This window comes from Triplophysa rosa, linkage group LG4 (genome assembly GCF_024868665.1).
Source record: "Triplophysa rosa linkage group LG4, Trosa_1v2, whole genome shotgun sequence".
Classification (NCBI taxonomy): Eukaryota; Metazoa; Chordata; class Actinopteri; order Cypriniformes; family Nemacheilidae; genus Triplophysa; species Triplophysa rosa.
The window spans coordinates 5,783,568-5,795,929 of NC_079893.1; the positions used below are offsets into that span (position 1 = coordinate 5,783,568).

The 12,362-nt window shown below is 38.3% G+C and overlaps 1 protein-coding gene across 2 annotated transcripts in view; it reads right to left on the minus strand.

Annotated features, from left to right (window-relative positions):
- mad1l1 (mitotic arrest deficient 1 like 1) overlaps window positions 1-12,362 on the minus strand; it is an 81,579-nt gene that overhangs the window by 54,206 nt on the left and 15,011 nt on the right. For both annotated transcript variants that reach the window (XM_057332466.1, XM_057332469.1), the window contains exons 10-11: window positions 11,881-11,967; window positions 7,853-7,997 (exon numbers count right to left, since the gene is read on the minus strand). In XM_057332466.1, coding sequence (XP_057188449.1) covers window positions 7,853-7,997; window positions 11,881-11,967 — 232 coding nt within the window. The remainder of the gene's footprint in view (window positions 1-7,852; window positions 7,998-11,880; window positions 11,968-12,362) is intronic.

The following is a 12,362-nucleotide window of genomic DNA, read 5'->3' on the forward strand; positions in this document are numbered from 1 at the left end:
ACATGCAGTCCGCTTGGAGCACAACTACAGCTCCAAGTCTGGTAGCTCTCACTCAACACAGAAACATCTAAAGGGCATAAAGCTAGAGAACCGCTTCCTTAAAAACGCAGCTGTAATTCCTGAGTTTTGCCCAGAGCTTCCAAAGCCTCACACCCCAGCCCATCTGGTGCACACCAGCCCTGAGGAACCTCTTTTAATCCACGGGAACAGCACAGAAGACCATCAAAGAATGTCTGGTGCTGTGGTGGATTCTATGTTAAAGAAATCCTCTGGCAAGCCTCATACCTACAGCCTAAAGTTTGGGCTCCGTGTGAAGCAACGCCTCTGGAGAACTCTAAACTGCCCCACCATGCTTGAAGAAGAGCAGCCTGATGGACTCATCCGAGTTAAAGAGATGTTCTCCAGACCAAGCTAAACAGATCTGCCCCACGTATAAAGTGTGGACATTAGTGGTGAACCCCTGCCATACGCAGCACAGAGGAAGAGCCAAATGAAGGAAGGGTGAGAGAAAAATTAAGAAAATAAGAAACAGGCAAATAAACAAAATGAGTTTCTTTATTAATAATTTGTTGTTTAATAAATGCATCAAAGGGAGAGTTCACCCAAGTTGTTCCAAACCTTGACAACAAAGAAAAATATGAACAAATGTTTGTTTTCCTAAAATCTTCCTAAAGNTTGTTCAGCAGCTATAGCTAAATTCGGTTATGTATGTGGCATGCAATGTATAAAGTAACTGTGATGAAGAAGGCAGGGAATTGACGAGGAGGAGGGACAAATTGTCATTGTTAAGCAGTGTATTTAAGGGTTTATTGCCAGTGCAATTGATTTTGATATTTTGAGCATTGTTTGTTGATTAGCTGAATACTTTTGTGGATATTTACCTGTTGTGTTTGATTGTACGTGTTGAGGAGAAAAAGTGAGAAATTATGTCATTGTTTGCATACCTGTTGAAGAACTATGAAAGAAAAGTGTATATTATTTTAATGTTTAAAAACAGTAATTTTGACATATAAACACTGGGACAATGGCATGAATGCTTCTTTTGCCTTCATCGGGCGTTCCCCAAAGTGCACGATGTCACATGAAAACTATGGATATCTTCTTTAAAAGCAGATTACAATTCAATACTTGCCCACTGCCACTACTTTCTTTTGCATTTTTACAGAAATAAAATAAAATGCAGTTCAACGGACAATATAGACAACGACGCTCAAGTTATTAAGTGTGCGTCTGCTCTATGATACAGGCTGAAGAGACAGCACAGAGCATCAAGGTCAATGTGACCATGAGGTCGCGTATCACCAAAATTCTCCGGTCATTGTTTTTATTCCAGTGATGAGAAAAATCTGAAGGCCGTCCGTCATTATACGGATTAATTGAGGGCAGTTTGTAATTCCCCTTTTTGAGTTGGTAGCATCCAAACATTTCCTTCAGAGAGCGACGGCGACTAGCGTCATTTTGGATAAACCTAACTTTCAGTGAGTGGAAAAAACGTCTTCTGCTCTTCTCCGTTCATGACCAACAGCAGCTTAAAGTTACTATGGAAGTGAATAAACGAATGATTACAAAACAGCGTTACAAGCACCTGTCATTGTTACTGACTGGACATGTTTAAACATTTGTCTGTAATTAGTATTTTATGTCTGACAACAGAAACATTAAATATGTAAACGACTTCGCTTTATTGGGTATTCATTATAAAACAGTAGTTCAGAAGCAATGCGTTACATAGCATGAGTCACAAACATGCTAATGTGCACGTAACATCACCTTGCACACAAGTGACGGGTAAAAAATGATTATGACAGATTTTTTACAAGCCTGTCAAATCTTGGTTCCTACACGTTTACTATAGTAACACCATGGTAAACAGTAAGGACAGAAAGTTACAATACTCGTCAGAAAGAATGCGCTGCACTTGATGCAGTCGCTCTTTACAATGAAACCGTTTATCCTCGGACCTGTGATCTTTTAAGCGGAGTGTAAACCTTTCCTCTTTCTTTAGGACTGTCTGAAGATCCGCCGCACATGTGCAGCGTGACATCGCCCAAACACGCAGTAAAATCAACATATTTGACAAAGAATCTTGCGGTTTTGTTGTGCCATTGTTTGGGGGATTATTACAGATGCTGTTCACGTTTACTCACTGAAGACAACCCACTGTGCTTACGTGTATACTCGCCAAGATAGGCATTATAACGTGTGTATCTGAACATTTATGTGTAATAAGTTATTAAAAATAACTCAATCTGACCCTTGTTGTGAGCAGACTGTGTCCCGTGTGCGTGCATTGCCTCAGTGCACTGACTGAAGATGGTCTTTTGAGAGGACGGAGTACTTGATGCTTTAAAATGGTTTGTATTTGTGAATTGGCATGACTTAAAATAACGTGCAAATGCCTATTCCGGAACATTTGTGGGTTCTGTATATGTACAGCTCAGGCCAGTCTCCTCAAAGGTTAGTGAATTTTACTGCACAACAACTATTTTTATGTTTAAGCTAAACGATATAAATCACACACTTTTAACATGGGGACAATGGCAGATATGCTTCTTCTGCCTGTCATCGGGGCGTTCCCCAGAGTGCACGATGTCACATGAAAACTATGGATATCTTCTTTAAAAGCAGATTACAATTCAATACTTGCCCACTGCCACTACTTTCTTTTGCATTTTTACAGAAATAAAATAAAATGCAGTTCAACGGACAATATAGACAACGGACGCTCAAGTTATTAAGTGTGCGTCTGCTCTATGATACAGGCTGAAGATTGACAGCACAGAGCATCAGAGGTCATGTGACCTGAGGTCGCGTTCACCTAAAATTCTCCGTCATTGACAGATTTTTATTCCAGTGATGGAAAAATCTGAAGGCCGTCCGTCATTATGACGGATTAGATTGAGGGCAGTTTGTAATTCCCCTTTTTGTTGAGTTGGTAGCATCCAAACATTTCCTTCAGAGAGCGACGGCGACTAGCGTCATTTTGGATAAACCTTAACTTTCAGTGAGTGGAAAAACGTCTGTCTGCATCTTCTCCGTTCATGACCAAACAGCAGCTTAAAGTTACATGGAAGTAGATAAACGAATGATTACAAAACAGATATGTATAAATTGTTGGGAAGATCCCCTCACTGTCAAATCCCTAGTAAGTATTACTGCGTGCATGATTATTAGGCACCTTGATTTTCATTATATTTGACCAATTCCTAACCCCATCAATCTTAATAATTACTATTTATTGGGTATATAATCATTTATAAGAGATATATAAGGGTTAGAAAAGGCTTGAAGTGGAAAATACTTTATATTAAGGTGTGCAGAATTATTAGGCACTATTTATTTTACAGGTAGAATGAGTTAAAAAAGATCTTTAATATACACCCAAAAGTCAAAACATATTAAATGCCAGAGAAGAATGCAGCAATGCAATACTCGAAATTGCAACATTGAGGCGTGACCAATGGAGTAGCAAAATGCTTTCAGCATTCAGGCAAAAATGTCCTAGAAAAAAAGATACAGTTTAACTGCAAAGTAATGAAAAAATAAGATGATTAAGTTAAGATAATTTTAAGATCCGAAAGCAATGATGACTTTTTTTTACATTACCTTTTTGCATTTAACAGACGCTTTTATCCAAAGCAACTTACAGTGCATTACAAGCTCATTTCTATTTTCTCTGTATACGCGTTTCCTGGGAATTGAACCCAAAACCTTTGGCGCAATTAACGCAGCGCTCTAACCACTGAGCTACAGGAACATAAAAGTAAATCATAAATGACAAAATAAGAATAAATAAGCAAGTTATGAGCAATAGCATAAATAAATACAATAGATGAAACATGCATATGAAATAAAAAATACTATTAAGGTATTTCAGGTTGTTCTACAGTGGTTTTCTGGGACGAAAATTGAATCAAATTTATAACAAAACTGCATAGTCTTCAAATTAAATATAGATTAATCCTCATTAAAGTTACAGATATGTATCAATCAAGAGCGATTTTGTCCTTTGTTAATATTAAAAAGGCAGCAGGTTTATACAGCGCTGTCACTTTAAGAGCTACACAAGAGTTGTCAAAACTTGGTGGGAAAATTTCTTCACCTTTGAATCCAAATCCCCAGTTAGTATTACAGTGTATTAATTCCAGTGGTTACGAAAGCTTGTTAATCATTAAAGGATGTAAAATAAGCCATAATGCATGCATTGTAATGCAGACATCCTTATGATGTATTTTTAATGGGTTCATAGAAAACGTAATCCAAAATTTGTTGTATACAAAAGTCATTTTATAACTCATTATTCTTTAATTCACTTTCAGGTGATATTAAGTTATACATTTAAATGAACATCAAGATTAGAGACAATAACCCAGTTTATCTTAAAAAATTCCAAGAAGCCACGTGATTGGCCTAGCCGTGTTGTTTATTTCACTTTCAGGTGACATCACTTGCTGTTTACATTTAAATTAACCTTAAGGTTATATAATAACTTTGTTTATATTTGACAATTCTAAGCAGCCACGTGATTGGCTGAACAGTCGTTTCGTTGGTAGCAACCACACTCAAACCCCCAAAGCACCCTGAAGAAAGAGCACACAGGATCTTCTCTGAGATACCACGACTCTATATACTACTATACTACTACTACAATCACTACTCTTCTCTGAGATACCACGACTCTATATACTACTATACTACTACTACAATCACTACTCTTCTCTGAGCAATTCACTTTCAACACCATGAAGGTATGTTAATCCAACCTTGTGGTAACATAAAAAAAACATTAAGGCATTTAAAAAAATGCTAAATCTCCTTGATCAATCTGTACTCAATCTGTCACTTCACTTTTAAAGCGAAGTGCAGATGGTAGCTTCTCTGGTCCAGGCTATAACCTGAGAAAGACCAGGAAACCTTCAAGCCCTCTGAAGGATCCCAACCTGTCTGACAACCTTGCAGTGAAAGCACATGCAGTCAGCTTGGAGCACAACTACAGCTCCAAGTCTGGTAGTTCTCACTCGTCACATAAACAACTGAAGGCCATACAGCTAGAGAACCACTTCTTCACAAACGCAGCAGTAATTCCTGAGTTTTGCCCAGAATTTACAAACACTCACACCCCAGCCCATCTGGTCCCTGAGGAACCTCTTTTAATCCACGGGAACAGCACAGAAGACCATCAGAGAATTTCTCGTGCTGTGGTGGATTCTATGTTAAAGAAATCCTCTGGCAAGCCTCATACCTACAGCATAAAGTTAGGGCTTCGTGTGAAGCAACGCCTCTGGCAAACTCTGAACTGCCCCACCATGCTTGAAGAAGAGCAGCCTGATGGACTCATCCGAGTTAAAGAGATGTTCTCCAGACCAAGCCTAAACAGATCTGCCCCACGTATAAATGTGGACATTAGTGGTGAACCCCTGCCATACGCAGCACAGAGGAAGAGGACCTGCCTGTGACATCCATGCAGAGCCTAGATTATAAATACTGTCTATATTGTACATAGTTCTTCATTAAATGTTTGCTACGAATAACTATCAATCTGTCTTTTATATTAGCCTAGTTTAGTTTATTGTGCATAGTTCTTGAATAAATGTTTGCTACGTATAACTATCAATCTGTCTTTTTATATTACTTTATGTTATTGTACATAGTTCTTGAATAAATGTTTGCTACTTCTTACAATGAATCTGTCTTATTTGTATTCAACTTAATTCCTACAATTTCATATAAGTATGACCTTACTATTCGTTCGCAAATTTGATCAAAGAATATTTAAAACCAATAAAATCACTTTACAAATACATTGAACGGAGTGAAGTAGCTCCCGTAAAATGTGTATTTAGGGAAGATAGATGTACTGTAAATATTTGTTTGTCCCTCTAATTCAATAAAACCCAGAAATTTAGGGCTGCCTAAAAAACACAAAAACCTTGAATTAGAAGTGTATTGTGATTGTCAAAACATCTGATAACAAATTAATTACTTTCATTAATATTAGGCGAACTGTCTATTTAAATTTTGAGCACAGACCAAATGAAAGAAAGTAAAAAAATATTTAAGAAATAAAGAAACAGGCAAATAAACAAAATGAGTTTCTTTATTATAATTTGTTGTTAAATAATGCATCAAAGGGAGAGTTCACCTAAGTTGTTCCAAACCTTGACAACAAAGAAAAATATGAACAAATGTTTGTTTTCCTAAAATCTTCCTAAAGAAATCTTGGTTCCTACACGTTTACTATAGTAACACCATGGTAAACAGTAAGGACAGAAAGTTACAATACTCGTCAGAAAGAATGCGCTGCACTTGATGCAGTCGCTCTTTACAATGAAACCGTTTATCCTCGGACCTGTGATCTTTTAAGCGGAATGTAAACCTTTCCTCTTTCTTTAGGACTGTCTGAAGATCCGCCGCACATGTGCAGCGTGACATCGCCCAAACACGCAGTAAAATCAACATATTTGACAAAGAATCTTGCGGTTTTGTTGTGCCATTGTTTGGGGGATTATTACAGATGCTGTTCACGTTTACTCACTGAAGACAACCGACTGTGCTTACGTGTATACTCGCCAAGATAGGCATTATAACGTGTGTATCTGAACATTTATGTGTAATAAGTTAATAAAAATAACTCAATCTGACCCTTGTTGCGAGCAGGCGACTGTGTCCCGTGTGCGCGTGCATTGCCTCAGTGCACTGACTGAAGATGGTCTTTTGAGAGGACGGAGTACTTGATGCTTTAAAATGGTTTGTATTTGTGAATTGGCATGACTTAAAATAATGTGCAAATGCCTATTCCGGAACATTTGTGGGTTCTGTTCTCAACTATTTGTTGTTTAAGCTAAACGATATAAATCACACACTTTTAACATGGGGACAATGGCAGATATGCTTCTTTTGCCTGTCATCGGGGCGTTCCCCAAAGTGCACGATGTCAGTTCTTGAATAAATGTTTGCTACTTATTACTATAAATCTGTCTTTTTATATTACTTTATTTTATAACAACTTCATGACTATGACTGTACTACTTGTTGGCAAATTTATTTAAAAACAATAAAATCACTTTACAAATATATTGAACTGAGTAGCTTGAAGTTGCTTGCCATAAAATGTTTATTTAGGTAAGATAGCATCAAAATGTTCGACGTCTTTCCCAGGTTATAAACCCCTGTATACAAGTCATCGAAGCGTGAAAAAAAAAACAAGCTCTGATTTTCTCTGAAGTCCACTTAGAAAACCAGTCAATGTTTTATGCACCAAAAACGTTCAGTAGTTTTACATAATATTTCTCAACCTCTCTCTGATAAATGCTAGTCACCGTCTGCATGCACTGAATGCATCCGTATGGCGTGGCAGTAGGGCTACTCGATTATGACAAAAATCATAATCACGGTTATTTTGGCCAATATTGAGATCCCGATTATTCAACACGATTACTCACTAACTTTTGAAACAACACGGATAAATAAAAAAACTTGGCTTTTAACCTGTAAATTCTTGCTAAATGGAATGCGGCACAATAATCGTTTTACCCCGATTATTTTGTTTTTGTTATTGTGGAAGACCAAAATTGACGATTGCGATTCATTTTCGATTAATTGCACAGAACTACCTGGCAGTCAACAGAGTACACTTTGAAAGGCTAGAACCCTCAACTGTGCACATGGCACGGCACAAAACAAAGGCAGCGAAAACAATCTTCCTCAATCATTTAAAATAAAAGCTCTAGCGCAGCATTGCAGTGTGTTTACACAGTGAAAAAACTCTATTTTAAAACACTGAGAACATTTTATTTTCTACAATAAACAGCCTGTGTGTAGCTGTATGGGTTTTATCATATGTCAAACACACCTTGGTGAGCAGTAAGACTCTTTTCTGCAGCCGACGGACCAGCGAGTCCTGGTTCTCTCGTTTCTTCTGCTCCTCTTGAGCTTTGGCACGCAGTTGAGAAATCTCGGGTAGCAGTTCGGCACGGGCCTTCTCGACTGAGCGAATGCTGAGAGACATATAGATAAACAAGATTACGATGGAGCACCCCCAGGGAGAACACAAAGAAACGCATCTTCGTTATCTTGGAAGGTCATTTTCATACAACATAAAAGCAGCTGTCGGTTTCTCAGCAGCAACAAGGTCCGAAAACACCTTCTTTGTTGTAAAGCCATTTTGGGAAAAGAGAGCGCGCAATAAACAATCGACCCTTCGCATGCAGTTTGATTGACAGGCGATCTGACCAATCATAATGCCGATATTATGTGCCCCGTGACTGACCGCCATTTTGTCCGACAAACAAACCAGTCTGACAAACCTGCCGTAGCAGAGCTTTGGCGATTAATATGAAAAAATAACTTTTTAATTATTGTAATAGTAATACACCCAGCTTTAATGGACGTTCACACTATAATGATAAACGATAACTAAGTTATAACTTTTAAAAAGCATTCTAAATAAAGGAGAACAGCAGAGTCCACATCACAACTATACCAATACAGATACTAGACACGATATTGTCCAAATCATTAATGTACGAATTACAGAAAGTATTATTACAGGAAGTAGTGTTTTAAGGCAGAATATAATACTTATTGATATATTAGCATGCAAGCTGGCAAGATATGCTTTGCGCCCCTATGATGTGATGAGCGCACCTTCAGCCTTCAGAGAGAGAGCAGCATTTGCAGTGAAGGAAAGATGTTTTCAGCAATGAAGTCATAAAGCAACAGCTGTACGGTGTTTGTTGTATTCAACGCTAATATTTAAAAGTTTACTTATCACAAAGAAGGATCACGGCCGACCAAAACTCTGCCCGAAGTTACTCGCTCTATAAAATTGTCATTACTACAAATTTCAGAGTAAATATAAACACTTAATACACCACATTTAGGTTAGCTACATCCATTTGGGTGACAGTAGTAGCCTACTGCCTCACGCAAGTTTAGAATTAACGTAACGTTTTCGTCTGTATTTCGTTTCAAACACAATGCAAAGTAGATCTGACTGTATGGGACTAAAAATCTCTAACGTAAATCCTATATTCATTGTAATTGTATTAGTGATGTGCAGAATACAAAATCTTGATGTTATTGATCCTAAAGGGATACTTCACCCGAAAAAGAAAATTCTGTCTTCATTTACTCATCCTCGAGTTGTTCCAAATCTGTATACACTTCTTTGTTCTGAAGAACACAGAGAAAGATATTTGGAAGAATGCTTGTAACCAAAGAGCTCTTGGCCACCATTGACTACCATAGTAAGATTTTTTGGGAAATTTCTTTGTTCTGTTAAAGAAGTAATTTTCAAGAATGTAGGAAAGCAAACAGTTCTGGGGAACTTTTGACTACCACTGTCACTTTTCCTACTACGGTAGTCAATGCCGAGAACTGTTTGGTTACAAGACAACAACTCGGGGGTGAGTAAATGATGACAGAATTTTTATTTTGGGGTGAACTGTCCCTTAAATTATCTTAATGATCTGAAGAATAACAAATCCTAGATGGCAGGAGAAATGAGATTAGGACGTCAATTTCTTTCAAAACAGTTACCCATAAATAAAAATATATTCGTCTCAATAATTCCGAGAGCTAGGCATTTTTACACATTTGGTGGCACTGGTGTTCAAAATTGGTCACTTTATAACTTTTATGAAAGCTGGGTGCTGCCTTAGAAGTCAACTGCCTATTAAGCAATGGGCAGCAATGTAGCTCACTAGATTTTCAATAGACATTACGACATAACACCATATGCCAGAGGTACTAATTTGAAAACCGCAAACATATTGTCATGAGTGAGCGTGCAAATGCCACTGTTTATTCTTGTGTGAACGTGTCTGCTTGAGATAAAGGGTGAGAGATGTTTGATACAGATCAGCTCTGACTGGGAAAGCGCTTTTCCACTTGACCTTACAGAGAGAGAGAAATTACCCACAGCACGAGTTCAATTCCATCAAATGTGCTGGAAAAGGATGTGTGTGTCTTCTTGTATCTGATGGATTAAAGTGTGAGCGAGTATTAAGGCTGTGTACGTGTGGAAGTAATTGGGCTTTCTGGAGGTAGTTGACAAGGGAAATTTGTTTGTGGGTGGAGGGCGGGCGAATGTGTGTGTGTCCTCCTAGCTAAATTGATTAACTCCTCTCATCTCCTCCAGATGCTAACTATTCAGCCCAATTTAAGCTTTAATGAAAATCATCATATCCTGCCGTGCAGGGTCAATAAGACAATAATGCACAATCTAATCACAAAACCATACTCTCCTATCTCCTATCAGTCTGACCCCGGCACATACCGAGACTTATTATGTAAATTGCCTCTATTTGTTAGCGAATAGGGTAATTGATTTAGTTGGCCCAGGCGTTCTCCACGCTGAAGGAGTATATTCAATAAAGTAACATATAAACATATAGATGAAGAAATGTACATTTAAACATGAATTAGACAAATCCGAATCACAAATCCAAATGCACTTCAAATATACTTTAGCCAACATGGTTTCTGTCATTTCAGTTAGTTTTTGTTAGTGTATAGTTTTTTTGTATTAATTTGGTTTCTTAGTTAGTTATAAGATGCTACAAAAAGGGGCGTGGTAACATGATTTCTTTGTTTACGATTGAGTCATCGGGAATATGGGCGGGACCTTGATACCGCAGCTTCACCTCGCGCTCACTACAGCAGACTCTGGTTCCAAATGACATCATCCTCACCATATCTCAGACATTTTGGCTTCGTTTTTCTACAGTTGAAGTGAATGAGGACTCGATGTCCATCTTTTTTACGGTCCACGGTCTAAAATCTGTTTCTGCAGTCACCCCATTGCTCTACACCGATGACATTCAAAAGGCTGCCAAATAAATGTAAACAATTGGTTGAAGTTTGGCAATAGCAATAAACAACGTCAGCGTTTCCATTCCAACGAACAAACATATAGATAAAAAAAATGTTTTAAATGTTTTGCAGTGTTTCTGCCAAATGTAAATAAATGTTTTTTTAAAGAAATGAAAATCAGTTCTGTTTAAAATCCCAGACTTCCTAAATCCACTAGATTACTCTCAAAGCAATCTGCCTTAGATCTCACATCGATAGTGCTGGAAAGGACAAGACAGCCCAAACTTCATCCAGACAGAACTTGAGCAGACTCATTACTTTGCGAAGCTGTTTTAGACGACATCATAGTTCATAATTAGCCCGATCTCAATACTCAGCTCATTAGCGAGATGTGATATTGTCAGAGTTTCGTTTGACTCGACTGCTCAAGTGATGAGTGGTGCAGCGCCGTCACACACCAGCTCCCGTCGACCAATTACCATCTGACAATTAGAGTGGAGGATAGACCAGAGAAAGACAGAAAGAGCATCAAAGAGATGGCTAATATTGGCCAAAGAAACTCAAGAAAAGAGCCCATTACTGCTTTTGGAAGTACGGAACGAGATGAAAAGAGAACCACATTAGAAAGCTTGTCAAATAATGACATTTTTAAGAACAAAAACAGACACCGTCCCAGAGACTGGCGTGTGAGAGAGACAGTCCCGATCCGTCGGACGAGGGACAGATCATACGCTCTGGAGCAAAGCTGTCGCTCGTAAGTGAAGGTTCAATCGAGACTGTCCGTCTCGATTTTTTCAGGGGATGTCAAATCGTACAAACTGCACAATGACAGCGCGGCTCGACTATATCAAATATTTCATCAGGCATCGATTCGGCTCGTACCTCCAATCAAACTGTTAATATAAAAGAAATAACTTTGGAATTGCGGTGTAAAAGTTTTAGGTTTAGCTATGGGCAACTTTCCTAAATCAAGTGAGTGGTGTTAAGTGGCCCAGGATTCACGACCAAAGTCAGTGGTCCGTGTCTTTTACCGTGTATGTGTGTGTGTGTGTGTGTGTGTGTTACCTGCTGTTGAGTGTGTAGTTCTGCTGTTTCAGGGTTAGTTCTCGCTGCTGAATCTGTATCACTTCCCTGGATAAATCCTCAGGTTTCCTGAAAAAAAGAATATGCTTCTATTATTATAAAAACAAACAGGATTCAAAAAGAGGCAAACCATGAAAAAACATAGATCATCCACCTCATAAGGGTCAAACTAAATTACTCCTAAACCGGTTTTATTTTGTTTACTTCATATGAGCGGGCATATCTACTGTAGGTCCCGTTTAAGAAAATGGTATCGGATTGGTACATGGATTCAAGCACTCGCCAATACTGATACCAGAATTGTATGTGGTATCGGTGGCATTTCCGATACTAGTATCGGTATCAGAACAACCATACTTGCAACGTAATAGTACCGGAAAGGATGGAATCTCTGACCCAGATCGTTTGTTTGCTGAAATATGCTGTGATTGTCGCCAACTGGCAACCGAGCTGTCGAAATACAC